The sequence below is a fragment of the Leuciscus leuciscus genome (assembly GCF_965113295.1).
Source record: "Leuciscus leuciscus genome assembly, chromosome: 2".
NCBI lineage: Eukaryota > Metazoa > Chordata > Actinopteri > Cypriniformes > Leuciscidae > Leuciscus > Leuciscus leuciscus.
In genome coordinates, this window is record NC_138726.1 from 30,170,926 (window position 1) to 30,190,254 (window position 19,329).

The window sequence follows — 19,329 nt, forward strand, 5'->3', positions numbered from 1 at the left end:
CCGAATTCCTGGGAAAAATATATACATATATTTTTCAAAGTACAAATATTTCACCCTTGTAAGGCAGCGTTATTTAAGAATTATTTAGAAACTGATAGTGTTTAATTAATATTTTAAATGAGTTTGTATCGTTTTTTTGTTGTATCGTTTTTTTTATTTCAGTTTTGGTTAATTTTAGTATTTCAATTTAAACTAAATAGGCTATGCGAAATGTTCTGTGAAACGTTTAATTGAAACGTTCTAATATGAAACCCCATATTAGAAATCCAAAAGACAAAACCATATAAGTACACTGCCCTGGGTTATTTAACTAAAACTAAAACCATATCAAAATGTATGGTTTTAGTTTTAGTTGACTAACCCAGGGCAGTTTGGTATGCAATCCTTATTGATTCAATTGCCAAAATATAATTAAATATGCTCAGTTATTAATAAATTACAAGATGGCCCCTTTTGCTTAGTTAAAATCATCAGTATTAAAAGTAATGCAATACATTAAACTATTAAAATAAAACAAGGTGAAAGATGGATTTTTATCATGCTGAACTAATAATAACTATTTATTATTTAATGATTTGCCCGGCCATTGCAGATATTTCCAAAATGACTTACAATGGGATACTTTGGGATTTCTAAGATGAAGGTGAGGCTTATAGATTTATTAGACCAAATATAATTAAATATGCTCAGTAATTTGTTACCGGTATTCATAAAATAGAAAATTGCCCCATTTACTTTAAGTATCAAATTGAATACATTATAAAACCACTAAAATAAAACATAGGGTAAAACAATACTCTATGAATTCACAATATTGCAAGATGAACTATAATAATAACAACTACTTGATAATAAATTAATAACTGCTTAATTGACTGTAATTAAGTTCCCCGCCATTTACTATTAATTTATTTTAAATGAATTTCTAATTTACATTGACAGACAAATGCATTCAAGGTAGCCTATACATGTTATCAGTTTCCCTTGGGAATTGAACCCATGACCTTGGTGTTGCTCTATGTTTCGTCTGCAGGAACACATTCAATATTTCACACATAAAAGTTGGACCTCTTAAAACACGTTCAATTAGCAGTTGAGAATGTGAGCACAGAGTGTAATGTACAAGTGACCCGTGCGGTGGGAGACTGAGGATTCTGACACATCTGAGTGTTGTTCTCTGGGAGAAAGGTTAATGTGATGGCATGTTTAAGAGGGCGGCTTTTCAATGGACAGAAAGCAGACATGGTGGCCACTTTGTTCTTCCCATGGGTCAACATGAGTGAATTCAACAAAATTATAGAAATAAACTATATTCTCTATCTCGGTGTAATGTACTGTACATGCAGATATTTATAAATGTGTGGGGGGAAGGAAATCATATAGATATAGTCAGTGGGTTTAAAAGTGAGATGTCACTGCCTGTCTAATGAACAGAGAAGGGTGGATGGTGAGAAGGCTTTTGAATATCTTTACACTTTCCCAGAATCTACATCGCAATGCATGGAATATGACCGGCTTTGCTGTTCAGAGCTGCTATGATGATGATGATTCAAATGACTCAACTATGAATCAACAAATCAGCAGTATTTGGTCTATGTGCCAGCATGAGCGCAGCCAGGCCATGTCACCATCCTCATCATCACTGGGAAAAACACCAGACTGTCAGAATCTCGTGACTTCCAGGACTGTAATAAAAGTAATTCTCATCAATGAAAATTGTGTGTGGTAATCAACAATCTATCTTAGCACTCCTGCCAATGTTACTGGCGCATACAGTGCATGAAGCGGGCATGCCTGTGGTTCTGCTGAGATTCTCACTTCTCAGCATTGCTATTTCAGCAGGACCCCGCCAAGCCTGTAAGCTGACCCAGTCTGTTCCGTCAGAGTGGATATGAGGATCGTCCCTGACCCCCAACATAGGGAGGACGATGATAGGTTATTGATAGCGAGATCAGTAATCACACATGCTTGTCACTGGTGTGACTAATGGTGACAGTCACACTGAACTCTGATTGGACAGGCGATGTATGACTGTTCAAGATCAAGGTTGAGAAGAGAACTGCCATTTGTCTCAAAGATTGATAATTTCAATGCAGTCTCTCCATGACGTGCACCTGCAATATATATATATGGCACCATCACAGAAATGCTGCAAAATCATTTAATATTTCCATGGCTTTTATTTTCTGATGTACAAAGAAAAGATTGCTTGTTCAGAGGTGAATGTGAAGTGGCGGGATTGTTTGTTTGTAACCATGGCAACATCAGCATGTGAAGAGATGTGGTTTGGTGGATGTGAGCTGACCTACATGCTGCCCCCTACAGTTTAACAATCAAACTTACCATCTCCTCACTCTAGTCTGCAAAAAGCTGGATGAAAAACAAGATAATAATTTTCTTACAGTTACAGTTAGTCTCAGTTTATATTTGTTTGTTTTTTTCAACACATACATCTATCTATCGATCTATCTATCTATCCATCCATATCCATCTATCTATCTATCTATCTATCTATCTATCTATCTATCTATCTATCTATCTATCTATCTATCTATCTGTCTATATGTATGTCTGTCTATCCATCTGTCTGTCTGTATGTCTCTCTGTCTCTCTATCTATCTATCTATCTATCTATCTATCTATCTGTCTGTCTGTCTGCCTGTCTATCTGTCTATCTGTCTATCTGTCTGTCTGTCTGTCTGTCTATCTATTTATCTATCTATCTTTCTGTCTATCTGTCTGTCTGTCTGTCTGTCTGTCTCTCTGTCTTCCTGTCTATCTGTCTGTCTGTCTGTCTGTCTCTCTGTCTGTCTGCCTGCCTATCTATCTATCTACCTATCTATCTATCTATCTATCTATCTATCTATCTATCTATCTATCTATCTATCTGTTTATCTGTCTGTCTCTCTGTCTGCCTGCCTGTCTATCTGTCTATCTGTCTGTCTCTCTGTCTGCCTGTCTATCTGTCTGTCTGTCTCTCTGTCTATCTATCCGTCCGTCCGTCCGTCCGTCCGTCCGTCCGCCCGCCCGCCTGCCTGCCTAATATTTCTAATCTATCTATTTTTATTTTTGGGTGAACTTTTTTCCCCTTTAAATCTCAAACTGATTGACTTATTGACTGCAGTTATTGATATCAGAGTCTTGCATATATCATAATCATATTGCAGCTGAATAAAGCTTTGTAAATATCTGTGCATTAAAAACTGCTATGACTAATTGTCAGTGTACTGTATGTTGTCTGACGGTGTATTCTTAGCCTGTGAAATAAACAGGATCAGGAGCGTGAGGCTGCATCTAACACCAACATTTCATTACATTTTGTTTTGCACCCGTGTCTCTTATTTAATGACCAACAAAGGAGCAACAGCATGGGTTTGTGATTCGATCTAGAGTGTGCTTTGCTTTCCCTTGGGCGATATTGGTTATTTCTCAGGTTGAGACAGTGGTTGGTATTATTGATATCCATGCTGCCAAAAATATCAGCTTGCTGTTATTTTTATGACATCCAGATGCAGTTTACATTACACACTACATTGATTGCAGCCATACATTTTGTGCTTGCTCGGGTATCATCGACCCTTACACAGCGACACAGTGACTATTCTGGGAATCTTATCCCTGCAAATATGTTAAATATATACTAGACATGCAGCCTCATTAATTGTTAATAAAGCTACAAACAGAAAAAAATTCCATGAATCAGACTGCTCAAATGACAGATAACAGACAACGGAGACAACAGAGATATGACTCCACCTGGGATTACTTAGCAACCAAAAGCATGATATCATCACTTCATGTGAAGAATCAGATACTATGATGTCATCAGGAAATGCATGACCTTGGAGAAAGGAAGAGTGTATGATGGTATAAATAGACAATACAGGTTTGTCCGTTGTTTATCAGTGCTATTATATAATAGAATAGTTCATTAATATGGCATAGAGATAATTTTATTGATTTTATTGATTGATGAAAAAAAGTCAATTGATTGTCCAGGTCTCCAGATGTAAAAATGACGTGCACTGAGGGCTTCGTATGGCCCTTGGTTAAAACCGGTTAAAACCTGCTCGCTATATAGGTATATGCTGCCATCTACTGGTTAATGCTAATTAGACACCCTTCAGAAATAGCGTTGTGCACATTTGTTTTTAAGCTTTAAAGTATAGCCTAAAATAGTTGTTCAAAAGCACAACACACAAGTGATACAGTCTTTTACCTTACAGTTGTATGCAGTAGCCTATGTTTTATATTCACTGAGTTTTAAAATGTATATGTTTCATTATAGAACTAAAAGTGAACTCACTTCCATACAATGCAAGTAAAAACAAATAAATAGAAGTGTAAACTCACTCATTATTATCATCCCCCCTTATTATAATTTATTTCCCCGTGTAATGAGCCTCAGCCTGATTAGCCTACTTGATGGAACAAGTGCCATTGAATATTCCACACTAGACACTTCGACTGCTGCTCCCTGCGGGAAAAACAGTGACGCATACATCGACTAGGTTAAACATTCTCCAGCCTCAGTCCATTCTGAAGGCTGCAAACAGAGGTTGAATCGTGAGCTGAGCTTAAAGGGATAGTTCACTTTGAAATAAAATGTTGGTATGTTTTAGCTTACCTCAAGGGCATCCAAGATGTAGGTGTCTTTTTTTCCGCAGTAGTTTCAATTTTGATATTTTTAGGTCAAACCGTTCTTGTCTGTCAGTCATATGATGCAGGTCGATGGTCACTGTCTCAAAGAGCAAGCACAGAGTCCAAATTAAAACAATTCCCCATCGTCCAAATTAAACAATTCCCCATCGTAAGTACACATTGATGGCCTAAGACACGAAACGAGCGGTTTGTGTGAGAAAACGAACAGTATTTATATCGTTTTTACCTCTTGAACACAGCTGCGTCCAAATGATCTGAGAGCGCGGGCGGGTATAGATATATACACTAGATGTCGCATTGGCTACTGCGAAACCGTAGCCAATGCGACATCCATCGACCTGCATTATATGACTGACAGACAAGAACGGTTTGACCTAAAAATATCAAAATTGAAACTACTGCGGAAAAAAAGACACCTACATCTTGGATGCCCTTGAGGTAAGCTAAAACATACCAAAAATTAATTTCAAAGTGAACTATCCCTTTAAATACGGCGGTTTTACGGGAAAGCAAACGCGTGTTAGAGGCGTTTTGGTAAAGTTTGGGAGCTTATGGGATAAATGTATCAATTGTAGACATATATAGGCAATTGATAATTGATTCAATATAGCCTACGGAACTGGTTTAGCCTATAGGCTAGTTTATATTTTTGTTTTGTTCTGTTTATTTGATAGGAACAGTGTACAAGTAGCCTACACCAAATCCTTCTCTGATAAGAGCAGAAGATGCTTTATCATATTTCAGTCAGGGTTCTGTCACTTCTGGTTTGGTGACAGAGCTCTGACACCCCTTATGAAAAAGAAGTATACTTCAAGTTAATTTTATGAAGTATACTTAAGTAATGTTCAAGTATATTTTTATATAATTATTTATTATTATATTATTATTATTATATATTATTATGTTTATATATTTTCAAGTATTCATATTTATATACTATGTTAAAATGTAGATATTATTTTTCTATACTTGAAAAATACCTTTAAATGTACTTTAACTAATTATAAAAACATTTTATTAGCTTCATGCATCCTTATCAATACTTTAATGTCGGTAAGTTTCATAAAGAAAGGCAACTTTTTAAACAAAAAAAGTTGAGAAAATCACATTTTTGTCAAAGACAAAAATCTCACCCCTTGATCACATTGAGGGCCCTATCTTGCACCCAGCGCAATTGACTTTGTACACCGACGCATGTATCATTCCTATTTTGCACCCGACGCACAGCGGACTTTTCCCTCCACAGACACACATCGGTAAATTAGGGAATGAACTTGCGCTCCCGGGGGCAGTTCAGTGAAAAGAGGAGGCGTGTTCCAGCGCAAACGTTCCATGGTGCTATTTTGCAGTTTCAGAAAACAATTCCACCACAGATGTCCATGAAGATGTGAAAAAATAGGTATAAATCTATAGCTTACACATTTACCCAAATTATTATACACCATGTTTAAACGAAGCTAATTTGGGTGGGTTTCTCCCATCCCCATACAATGTCACTTCTCTGTGTTTTACGACCCTGACGAGAACGTTGGTCTCCTCGGCTGTGAACCGCTCCTGGCGTGCGCCTGGCAAATCCGCCGTTATAATAGCATCCGCCATGGAACAAGCACGCCTGCTTTTAAAGGGAATGTGAGATGACGCTCTGATTGGTTTATTTTACGTTACGCCCAACCCACACCTATGAGTAATGTAGCTACTTCAGACCAGCCCATTTTAGATTTGCGTCGGGCGCTAGAGTCATTTATCCCGCCGGTATAATAGCAACAGCGTCCAAGACCCGCCCACAAAGTTACTTGCGTTTGGCGTTTGATACTTGCGTTTCAGATCATTAAAATAGGGCCCTGAGAACGATGATCAAAACACAGATGGAGTAAATCGAGTCCAACACCCCCAAAGCTTCACAGTCGTTTTCTCTTCATGGGTTCGACATTTCATTTGTTTACATTAAGCAGTTTTGATTTACATGCTGTTTAACGTTTGATGATCACGTTATTTTACATTTGAGTGAGCAATCTTCTCTCACTTGTTTGAGCTTTTTCTTCTCCTGTGTTTTGATCTGGAGATTCTGTACTAGAAGATGTGCCATAGCGCCCCCTACCTTATAACAGTGAAAACATGGATAGCTGGAAAATTCAGTCAATGGTGGGGAAAGAGTAAAGTAGAATTAAAGTAAATTCCTATGTACACTACCAATGGACTAGCCTACACAAAAAAAAATCAGATAGAATTACAAACAGTTAGAAACATATCTATTTGATATCAATATTCTAATCAATATTTTCAAACAATGTAAGTTTTTTAAGACTGTATATGAAAAACGATGTAAAAAAAAAAAGTATATTTAATAGGCTACTCGATCAAAAGAGTTAACACAACTACAAGCCAAGTATACTTTGAATACTTAATTATACTTTAAGTATATATCGATCAAAAAATTTTGTAGCCTACACTTAAGTGTAATTTTAAGTATATTTCTGAGAAGTACATAAAGCATATTTCTGAGAATTATATAAAATGTAGACTGAAAGTATACTTTCTTATTTTTAGTTTAAAAGAAGTATACTAATAGAACACTTGAATAAACTTATTTTTCGCAAGGGACTGCTGGTTTGTCATGTGCTTGTGTTTTACAAATGACAAGCCATGTGATCACAACAAACAGGACAATGGACATGAGTGCACATGGCACATAGCCTGGAAATCCAGACCTAAATCTAAAAGATTAATGGTCTGGCGTCAACTAATGAAAATCGGCCAGCTCGAGGGGCGGCACCAAGCATGCATTTGAAAATCTCACTGCACGCAATTGGATAACACTACGACCAATCACAACAAGTTATTGCTTAGCTTCCAGCGGAGCTAACTGGTAGATTAGACTTTTATCGTATCCGGTCGGCAAAACAGCAAAAACGCCCTTCTTGCAAAGGAACAATTCGAGTGCCGTCTTCTGTTCCTCTTTTAGAGAAAAAGTCTAAATCTTTCATTGTAGCGGCCAAAGCCATTTCAAAACAAATGGTGTTCATCCATAGCCGTCTTGCAATGTTTATTAATGACTTCGATGTTGCAGCGCTGTCATCCCGCCTCTGGCCCACCTATATCAGATAACCCAATGTGATTGGTGCAGCTCAGATAGAGGGGCATATTTAATGAGCATCTTTACTCGACACCAGGGGCACGTTCAAGTTCAAAACGGTGCGCAACGTTTTGCTACGGTTTCCGGGTTGCCTGGAAACGGCGTGCACCGGTGTGCAACGGGGTTTGAGATACGTTTTCTCTTGTTTGGTGGGTGTGTCAGAACTGCAGTCCAATCAGCAGCAGCATGTATATAAAGCACGCAGTATTAAAGTGAACTCGCACAATGGGTTCAAGGAAAGTAATTTACAAATGTGTTCGATGAAGCTCGGTATACTCAACAACTGAGGATATTAGAAGACATGTTTGTCGTAAGTTTTATTGTAAAAATATAGGATATCAACATAATGATGTAGTTGTTTATATTTTTAGCTTCATTGCAAGTGTATGACATTTGGAATAGAAATAAACAATGGTAATTAAGTGCTTTTCCTAAAAATGAGAAAGAAAATACAGGGTATTAAAACAGTATGAACACAAATAAAGTCAGTATGTGAGGCTAAATAGATGTGTTTTAGTCTGAATTAGGTAAGATGTGTGCTTCCATTTCAGTTTCAGCAATCCCTTCACTCGACTGGGATGTTCTCTTTTGTTCTGGGCGGCAAGTGTAGTAACTGTAACATCGGGCATATTTTGTAGTATTAAACACATATTTATACCGACATCATCAGGCTCCGAAAATTCTTCACAAAGAACACAAAGAATGGCCTTCTCAGCTGCCATAGTTGCAACTCTTGCGTCATCAGAACAGTGTGTTCAACGCATCACCGTTTCTGTTTAAAAAAACGTTGTGCAACGTTTTGTCGCGGCTGAACACAGCCCAGAGTAACTCGCTGAGCAAATTCAACTTGTGCTCTCGCGAGAACTCTGGATTACCAGGGTACATGGCACAAGGAAACAAATGACAAGCCATGTGCTCTCCTGTCCATTATCTAGCCCCTCCCATCTTGTTTCCTGATTATTGATCCATTTGTGCCACCTGCTTTCCTCATTACCCTCTTTTGTTTGCTTCCCTATTTAGTCTCCCTGTGTTTGCAGTCATATGCTGGTTCGTCATCTATGTTCCCTGCCATAAGTTCTGTTGTTTCTTGATGCCTGCCTTGTTTTTCCCCACAGGGAGTTTTTGTTTTATTTTTACCACTTAATAAATTGTTTCTGCACTTGAGTCCTCGCTCCTTTCATCAACCCAGACCGTGACAATTTCCTCATATGGCCTAACATTTTCGATGTTGCAGAAAAACTACCAAAACTATGTTTATTAGATTCAGTGACATTCATTCATTCATTCTAATTCAGTTTATTTTACTCTACAAACTCTCTGTTTAGTCTGTTTTTGGTAAAGTTACAACTTTGGTGTTCAAAATCTATTTCAGAAATGCAAACAATAACATAATGGAAATTTCAACTTCATTTGGTTGGTTTTATGTTGTTTAAGTTAGCTTTAAGAAAATAAAGGAACTATACGGTTATCCGGACTGTGTGTCTTTTAGTCCCGTATAGTCCGTATAGTCATCCCTGATTGGTCTTAACCCCAGTGACGGGTAGGTTTAGGGGCGGAGTTAGGGGTAGGCCATCGTGTGGTCCGGATAACCGTATAGTACCAAAATAAATGACAAAATAAATGCCTATTTGTAAAAAGGAAATTTGATTATTAAATTAGTTTTTAAAAGAGGTCAATTATATTTAAAAATGTCATGGGTTTGATTCAGAATCAGTTAGATGGTCAGTTTACAAGCAGATGATGCAACTTACCCACTGACTCGGATCAACTTACCCCAAACCTGGGGTAAATTGAGCCACATGAACACTTTTCTCATATGAAGCCATATTTTTAGAACCATTTGTCATAGATGCTCTCCGGTCATTTAAAATGATAGGAAACATCCTAAAATGTCTTTACTTTCATTGTACCTCTGTTTTATTTTCTCTTATCTTGAGGACCACATAGCCTAAATAAATAAATAAAAACCTACAGAGGCATAGTGATGCAAATTATGAAATTATGCATTTTCAGATTACAAGCCAACATTAATATAGTTTAAAGGAACAACAACCCGCTATTATAAAATATTTTAGAGCTACAGCTATCATGAATCTTTGTATGTGTTTTAATTTTATGTCAGTGTCTCCATGTATTGGTCCTGCAGAAATATATTTGTTGCATATTATGTTTATTGGATCAAAACAATTCGATTAAAATTCATAATTTCAAACCAAAGAAATTTGTCAACTTCTAAAATGTTGAGTAGCTCTCCCACCACCGATCCTATCTAAACTAATTGCAAGTTATTGTTAATCCACATCTCACCATTTGAGGGCGCCAGACTAGTCCGAATGAATCTGTAGAGAGGTTCAGTACTCCTTTAAAATGCATCGCTAATTCGTGACAACTGACTGATTAAAAGAAACCAATAGATCTTTATCGAGAACAGTAGCGTTTTATTGAGCTGTAACTGTTTGGCAGCATTTGTAAAGTGTTTTTAATGCATTTTTCCAACAGTGGTCATGAGACACTTAGGATCTTACTGTGTGTTGTATGCAGGCTGAAGTAGATACAGAAATTCAGAATGTCTCAAGCCACTGCTAGCTTCCTCTTTTCGTTAATTTAATCTTTTAAGCGAGCAGCAGGACCAAAAGATTGAGAGTGCTGACAGTATGTTACCAGGATTGTGATCATACAGAAATACGACCACATGGAAAAGATACAAGGGACAAATCACTTTTGTGGAGAAAGTAGTAGAATCACAATATTGTAACTTTGTCTGCATCCAGAAGGCCTCTACTTTGCTGCAGTGGGCAAAGGTTTAAGAAAGGTGAACAGAAAGTAAAAACAAAGTGTGGAGACTAGGCTACACTTAAATTAATTGTATATCATTGCATTATATAACAAAACATCCAACCAAGTCAATATTCCAAGAATTTGTTTTTAGCTAATGTTTGAACTCTTTGACCCTTGAGTTCACACAAGTGCAATTCATCCAGCAGTCTCTAAATATTATTTGTCTTAATTTTGAACTGCATCTGTTTTTTGTAATAAAATCAAATAAAAAGATAAAAATAAAATCTTGTTTAAAATGTGCTTGTGTTGTCTTTTTAAAATAAATATCAAATAAAATATTGCATAAAAACATTTTTATTTGTGGCACAAAGTATAAGTAGCTACCATTTTATCCGCAAATATAATGACAAACAATGTCAAATAATGTCAGAAACATTGACAAATAGATTAAAATAATTTTATTTTGTACATATTTAAAATAAAGACTAAAAACAATATAAAATATATATATATATATATATATATATAAATCTTGCCAACCACCAAATACAGCCAAAGAAAAATCCCTGTAGTTTCCCAGAAGTCGAGTCTAAATACGGCACTGACCTTATAGAGATCTTCCTTAACTCTCCTACAGCCATGCCAGAGATTCCATTAATTAGGAATTACATATAGGAACTGTTTTTTAAGTGCGAGCAGTGTAATCCATTCATTTCAACCTCCACACATCACCCTCCTATTACAGTAAAAGCATTTATAAGGCTTCACTGACAGCACAGGAACATTCACTACAGTGCAGTGCAGTGTTAATAAAAGAGTCTGTAAAGACTTACTTCATGGAGTCACAACAATTGGATAAACAGAAATGCTATCTATGAGACATTTCAGTGTAATAATGCAACGTTCAGTATTAATGATCCAGCCACCATCAGGTCTATGTTCTTGAAAGCACCATCTGCCTTACTATGAAAAGCTTAAATGACACATGCCTTATCAAAAGTTACCAAGAGCCTCTAGTGGAGACTAACGGGTTAAATTTCAGGCTCCTGGATTACCAACCCTTTCCTATAGCAGTGAGAAAGCAGACAACAGCCGGCTTGTCAGACCCCATCGGCTTGTCAGACCCCATCAGCTTGGACCCTTTGGAAGCACAAATATCTCCTGCAACAAGGATCTGCATGCACAAGCCTGATCAAGGTGGATGAGAAGGGATCTAAAACTGTAGAGCCTCGGATTCAAAGAGCTCAATGTGAAAGTCAAACTGTGTTCGAGGTCATCGGCCAAAACCTTTAAGCAGCAGACAGAGCGTGACATGATTGAAAAAAAAACAACCCAAACCCTTATTTTTCATGCTTCAACCTCAGAGGTAATTCTAGAACAGTGTCTTGAAGTATGGTTGATCACAATAAGCAAACAGGCTACTTAAAAGAGGCCCGCACTTTTCTGCCTTTCAGTGGCTGTGGTGGTCGGAAGTTGTTCTCCATGTGCTTTCGGTCTTCTTCCTCCTCTCCGTTAAACAGCAACATCCGGAACTTTCCCATCTAAGCCCAGAAAACATGAAAAACAGCATGTAAGGCAGAACCTGGCAAAGTGACAAGCTGCACTGCAAAAGAAATCAACTCTGGTTCCACATCTTATGCAACAGGCTTGGGTCTCCATGCTGTGAATCTCCTGAGCTTTTTCCACTTTTAGCTCAATCAATCATTTTAATAAGCTGTACAAGATCAAAGTCGTGTGGCCTCATGCCAGACGCGCCAGGCCGCCGTCACGACCGCGCCGCCAACATGCCAACCTGCTCATGCTTACTTTAACGCAATTTCCTATGACACAGTCTGAGGGATAGACAAGAGCCGGAGACCAAATCCACAGCGGTCTCTTAGATGGACACAGATCTATGTATCTGAAATGGAAATCTAGTAATGAGACACTAGCAAAGGACATACACTACCGTTCAAAATTCTGGGGTTAGTAAGATTAACATTATTGAAAGAAGTCTCGTGCTCAACAAAGCTGCCACAACAATAAGAACAGTAATATTGTGAGATTTTATTACAATTTAAAATAATGCTTTTAAAATGCAATTTATTCCTGTGATGGCAAATCTGATTTTTTCAGCATCATTACTCCAGTCTTCAGCATCACATGATCCTTCAGAAATCATTCTAATATGCTGATTTGCTCTTACAATTACCAATCAGAAAAGTATTTTGTGGCACACCATGATACATTTTTCAGAAGAACAGCATTTATTTGAAATAGCAATCTTTAGTAACATTATTCATGTCTTGACTGTGATTTAATCAGTCTAATGCATCCTTGCTGAATAAAAGTATTAATTTCTGTAGTGTAGTGTATGCTGCACAAGTCTTGAGCTTAAATTACCTCTATAATGTGTTGAATAAGAAGTAGGATTTCGACTGCGTTTAATGCCACGACATGCACATTTTGTCTGAATGAAAAACTCTGACCTGAACCCTCCCATTGCAAAGGATTCATTCACACTAATTTTGCTAACTCAGACTCTATTAAACATACATAGACCATCCACATCCATACAGAATATAACAGAAAAAGAAATAAGAACACTCATTTATATTGTGAAATGTTAATGTGTTGCCTTGACTGAGCAGGGCTTTAGTTATGGACTAAACACCATAATGCTTGTGTTAAATCTTGTAATTATAATTGTATAATATATACTGCTTTTATGAATAATAATTATCATAAATAATTATTTATACTACTAATGCAAAACAAATTACAGAAAACAGAAATGCCCTCACGACCAGATCATTTCTGACCAGATTCACTTTCATCACCGACATACTGGGATGTTGTGGATTATCCCTAATTTACATCACTACCAATGATTTTGATTCACCGGGAGTGCTTCCCACATCCATCTCCCTCCACAACCATTAATTTTCATAAAACGACATCTGTCAATTGGCCAGAGGATGCTCATGACAAAACACTAGCAATACAGTTTATAAATAAGGTACAATCAAGTTTATCGTGTGAACGAACTAAAAAAAATTAAATTAAAAAAAAATTCACAAAAGCAACCCACCTGCTTCTCGGACACATAAATGGGTTCTTTCAGCACAATCCATGTGACGCTCTCATACAGTGGAGGAGTGGTGAGAGAGCCTGGGTACGTCCAATATTCCAGACTGTTCGGCAGGAGGCACTTTGGGTTAAAGCCCTTAAAATCAACCATACTTCCCTACGAGAAACAAAGAAATGTCAAAGGCGTGTACTGCAGAATTAAAGATGCTCTGAACAGGGATGTGCTAGTTCACATGGGGACACATGCCAATATTTTCATAAGTGGTCAACTAATATGACTTTTGAAATGCCTAGTTCTCAAAATATTACATTTAATCTCCTACAATAGTGATCTGAATAATCAGATAATTTATTAACGTAAATACTCAAAATACAAGAGCCAATACCACTAATCTGTGGTGGGGTAAAAAAAAAAAACCTGAGAGGGGCTCATTTGAATTCTTAAAAACTGATTAACATATTTCAAGACATACATTTCCAAATGAAATCGCATGCAAAGAGGCATCTGGGTGTTTCCAAATCCAATCAGATGCAAAAATGGGGATTCAAGAACCGCATCCATTTGGTAAGCAACCTGAAGACCTCTATTGTTTTAATATATTCATTCATCTTTTCTCTCCGTAATAGCCTAAAGAAATTCATATACATTCGCCAGTTAATAATATACAATATAATATACATTAAAAAAATACACATACCTTGAATTTAACCATATACAAGGCATCTGTTATCTGATGAAGAGCTCTGTGTTCATCACCGGACTAAAAAAAATAAAAGAAGATTTTTTTTATAATAGGTACAAAAAAATGCACTGTTTATTTTTGCACTTTACTACCTTTCTGAACCTGACATTTGGTAACACTTTATTTTGATGGTCCACTTTAGACATTCTACTAACTATAGGTAACTTTGCAACTACAGAATATCTAAAGTGGACTACTGAAATGGTGTTAAATTACATTTTTATCTTTGACAGGAAAATAATACTCATTCCTCTATATGTCCGTTTATTTATATAACCATTTTTTTTTTCTTATCCTCCAAAATTAAATAATGTGATTCTAATACAGATCACATGCTCTTGAACTAATGCTGTATTATTTGGTTCTTCAGTGTGTGCCAATTTATACTAACTTCCAGAAAGATGCCAAGGACAGCCAGGCCATCAGGGGCTGCTGCTGCCTCACCAAAGGACTTGTACTTTATGGCGTTCCAGTGAACCAGATGAAGCTGGAGAGAGACAGAGGTCACGCCAAAAGATTGTGATAAAGCACAGAAAGAGAGAACATGTTGTCACTGTCCTGCACCCTCACCTCAGACACATACGTTTTCCCACCAACCGTATGCTCAGAGCCACAGCAACCCTTGCCTCCCCAGTGGAAGTGAAACTGTTTAAGTCTGTACATGTTTTCCAGAGGCCCTCCTTGGATCACTGCCACAAGAAAAGAGCAGTTTAAGCAGGGTATTTAAATAAAAAAGGTCTAGAGATGCGGTTTTTAAAAGTTTAACATTTTAACTTGAGCGCTGCTTTTTTGGAACACTGTGTCTTGCACGAAATGCTGCACACACGTCTGTTTAGCATATTTTCATTGGAAAACAATGGAAAAGCAGAGCAGTGAAATGCAAAAAGACGTTCTGTGTGAACATCCTATAACTTGCATTGTAAAGTGACTATCGCCTTTTTTCTCAGACTCACTCAAAGTGCAATGAAGGGTAAAGACAAGAATCTACACTCTAGCATGAAGCATTGTAACTCATGACCTCATGATCTCATTTATCTCTCCTTACATTTACACAACTGAATTGCATTTAGCACAATGACATGCATGACATATTTAGATAAATTATATGAAATGGGTGGTTGGTATCTTGCAAACCCAATGTCTAACTACTCCAGTTCAGGGAGTAAAACTCTGATCCCACTGGAGCCAAGATACTGTCTCCAGCCTCACTTTCTTTTTCTTACTCTCTTTACAACTCTCTCTCCTCTTTTGTTTTGTTTAATTCCTAGATCTATTTCTCACCGATCATGAGGGACACTTTGAACATTTCAACAAATTGACAAAGACAACTTAAGCAACTGATTGCTTCCCAGACCTTTATGATGGCTCAGAAACCACAAATGCTGACAATTGTCTATTTATTCAAGAGCTTCCCTTTTGATTGATTGTTGAGTGAACGGAGCTATAACTATTTTTGATGTGTGCAACTTCACATAACAGTCATTAGGTCAAATGGTGAGGTGGAGTGAGAACTGAAATGACAGGGTCATTTGAGCAGAAAAAGCTGAACTTTTCAATATAGACTCTGTTGTGGCCCAGTGTAATTTTAATATTAATCCTAAAATAGCGTTATTTATATTTTCAGTTTAAAGTTTTAATAATTTTGTTATACAGTACGTTTGTCATTTTTTTTAGCTTTTGTTTTTTAAATAAAATAGATTTCTATTTAGCTTTCATTTAGTTTATTATTTTACCTTTAGAAATTGTTGTACTTCAACGGAAATCAATTTGCCTCTGCAACTAACTGAAGTTTTTTAAAGTTTAAGTTTTTAATTTAATATTTCTATTTTATTTTATTGCAATTACCAAAATACATTTTTAATAGCTTTAGTTTTAATTAGCAACACTAGTACGGCCTTATTCAAAAACACACACTACAAGTCAATCATTCATCTTTCATAAGATCTAATTTTCAGCTGGCTAAGGTTCTTCTAAATAAACCTTTCTATAGCCTTCAATCTCACAGTGGTCTTGCACAACATGAGAGCTGTGAGAAGAGGAAGAATAAACAAGTTCTAATATGCTGAATAAAAACCCAAACATGCAGAACTAAACGTTGCCTGCTCAAAGCTGTGTTCATTTTGTGACAGTAACATTTTTAAAGCAGTAATAATCTTGTCACTGATACCAACCTGATCTCTCATCTGAGTCAATGAACTCCACTACTACAGAATGGCCATTGTTTGATATGTTGACAGAGGTGCAGTTGTTGTAAGACAGCGAGATAGGAGACAGTCTGGCATCAAATACAGCTTCTGCAGGGACTATATCAATAGGTGATTGGCGGTTACCCTCGGCAATGGGATAGTCTTTGAGCCATGCTGATGGACCTAGAAAACAATGTTTAACAACCAACCAGAAAGTAATAAACAAAAGCACAGTGCCATACATTATACTGTTTTGGTTTTAGCCTTATCTAGTGAGTGTGTGTCTGTGTGTCGAATTTTAGATGGATTTTAGACTGTCAGACAAATGATATATATCAAAAGTTAACACATGGTTACAGTTTTACAGTTTGCTTTGACATTCAAGCCTTGTGTGAAATCGATCACTATGATACAAAAATCATGATAACAGAAATTACAGTCTAAAATTGTTCCCTTCTGGAAAACCTAACAAAAAGTGTTTAGCTCTTGAAAGAATGATGTCATTATGGCAATTTATTATTATTATTGCATAATTTCAACAAAAAAAAAAAAACAGAAATACAAACTCTATCTTTCATTACCATGCATTTTGTTTAATCAAAATTAGCATAATTACATTACAATTTGCTAATAAAGGAAGTAAGTTGAAAACAGCAGTGTGGTCAGGCCAAAATCAGGCTCTCTCATTATAAAGGGAATAAAATAAGATGATGAATTTAGACAAATTATCTAACACAGTAAAATCAGTCTCAGCTATTCATTGTTACACAATTTTTAACACATTTTTATTGTGAGTGTAGCATACAGCATTTCTAAGTCTTGCAATGTTTGTCTGTTTTAACAGAGCATAGGCCTACAGCCTAGTAATGTTTAAGCAGCAACTATCCCTTTAAAAGATAACTGGGCTAATCTCGCATTAACAGTGTGTGCTACGCTAAATCTAACGACAGTTGACTGGACATATTAATGAATGAATGACAACAAACACAAAAACTGTCCCAATGGATGTTGGCTATTGATCAACACAAGTCTGTTAAATAAACATTCAGAAAATTTATTTTAAGACGTTTAGAATGCATAAAAAATAATGCATGTAGGGCTGGTTTTTTTTTTTCTTTTTTTTCTTCTTTTAATATATTTATCAGATGTAGGCTACACAACATTGCCAATGTTTTCAAGATGAAGCGCAGCCTATATGCTACATAATAATAATGGAATACAATTGATAATTAAACTGTGGTTTAAATGTTTTTCTATGTTGTTTTTCTATCTTGCATTTTATCAAATTATGGATGTCATTTTCTTTTCTTTCTTTTTTTTTTTAAAATTAGCTACTTGGTCGACTAATGATTAATTGTGCAAGTTTATTTTTAAAACGTAATAAGGTCAGCATATTTGTAAAAAAACATATTGCTACCTGTTGCTGTCAAAATAATAAATGGCCCATTTTAAAAGTTGCCAAAAAAAAAAAAAAAAAAAGTGTAGAACTTATCCTTTTTTTTTTTTTTACAGGTTCCACGCAGTCTAGTTGAGCGGTGACTTAATGTTTTTTTTGTAAACGGTTTACAGAATTTGATCAATAAACCCTTAAATAAAGACTTATAAATAACAAAAAAAAGTGCAAATTTGTGTTATGCATTATGACAATATATTCAGATATGATTTAACCTTATAGTGCTTTTCTTTTCTTGTTATTTTCTTTCCCTTCTCTTTTCAAAGAAATTATATATTTTGATGTAGGCTATACCCAAATACCCAATAGTAGGCTTAATTTCCCTGATCATGTATGCATATGTAGGCTATGTATAATGTTTGCAATAAAAAATAAAATAAAAAATATATAATAATAATAATAATAATAATAAAACAAAGAATATGAGAAATAAAAGCCTATTTTTAAGACATAGTAGCTTATATTACCGTGAAGCACAACCGGTGTTTAGCAGTGGGCAAAATGAAAATGGATTCACAACAATGTGTTTTTATGGACTGATGCCTTCTTGTAAACTAAGGATTCTTAGTAACGGTAACTTGACTTACCATTGTCCTTCCCATATCCCCAGTGATGGCCAGTCATTGCTCCCTCTTCTCTGAGCAGCGGATAAGATGCTGTACTGTAGGCTGTGTGTGTGTGTGTGCAGTCGGCGAGTGTCTTGAGTGCTGCTGTGGAGTGAGTGGATCGACTCTAATGACAGAGGTAACAGGCGCTGTGATTGATTGACAGATGAGCTGATCCGCTCAGGCCCCGCCTCCTCTAAAGCCGATTGGACTGTCCGCACCGTGTGTTCAGGACTTCTGTCTTGAATACTTTGACTTAGTTGCATTTAATTGAACTGTCTACTAAAGCCTAAATCAGGAGTGCCCAATCCTGCTCCTGCCGATGGACTGTCCTGCACAGTTAATCTCCAACCCTAATCAAAGACACCTGCCTTTAATTTGCAAGTGATCCTAAAGACCTGGCTGCTTCAGGTGTGTTTGTTTAGGGTTGGAGATGTGAAGGACAGTCGATCGGCAGTAGCAGGATTGGTCACCCCTGCCTAAATGAACTCTGAAGATAGCGTGGCATTACCGTCGTCATGTGGCTGACATTTAGCACTCGACACACTTCATTTTGAGTATAATTAGGCCTAGCCTATAACAATCAGAATGTAAACATGTGCGGCAACCTACTGTTTTCTTTGTATCTTTAATTTAATTTATTTCACCGCATACGTAGCCTACTGTCTATAGTCGTTTGCTACAAACAAACTAGGCTATA

At 36.5% G+C, this 19,329-nt stretch overlaps 1 protein-coding gene across 1 annotated transcript; it reads right to left on the reverse strand.

The window, feature by feature from the left end:
• Positions 1-10,248: 10,248 nt before the first annotated feature.
• On the reverse strand, positions 10,249-18,828 carry ca7 (carbonic anhydrase VII). Its single transcript, XM_082161394.1, has 7 exons — positions 18,612-18,828; positions 16,557-16,754; positions 14,956-15,074; positions 14,777-14,872; positions 14,341-14,403; positions 13,644-13,799; positions 10,249-12,114 (listed from the first exon to the last, which is right to left on the reverse strand). The coding sequence occupies exons 1-7, from the start codon at positions 18,646-18,648 to the stop codon at positions 11,992-11,994; spliced, it is 792 nt and encodes a 263-aa protein (XP_082017520.1). The 5' UTR covers positions 18,649-18,828; the 3' UTR covers positions 10,249-11,991.
• Between the last annotated feature and the right edge of the window lie 501 nt (positions 18,829-19,329).

Bases quoted from the DNA above. Each gene is read 5' to 3' on its own strand.
- ca7 (XM_082161394.1), bottom strand. From the start codon at position 18,648: ATGACTGGCCATCACTGGGGATATGGGAAGGACAATG. The intron at 15,075-16,556 runs GTTGGTATCAGT...TTCTTGTGGCAG, and splicing joins TGACTCAGATGAGAGATCAG to TGATCCAAGGAGGGCCTCTG. The intron at 14,404-14,776 runs GTTAGTATAAAT...TATTTTTTTTAG, and splicing joins TCCTTGGCATCTTTCTGGAA to TCCGGTGATGAACACAGAGC.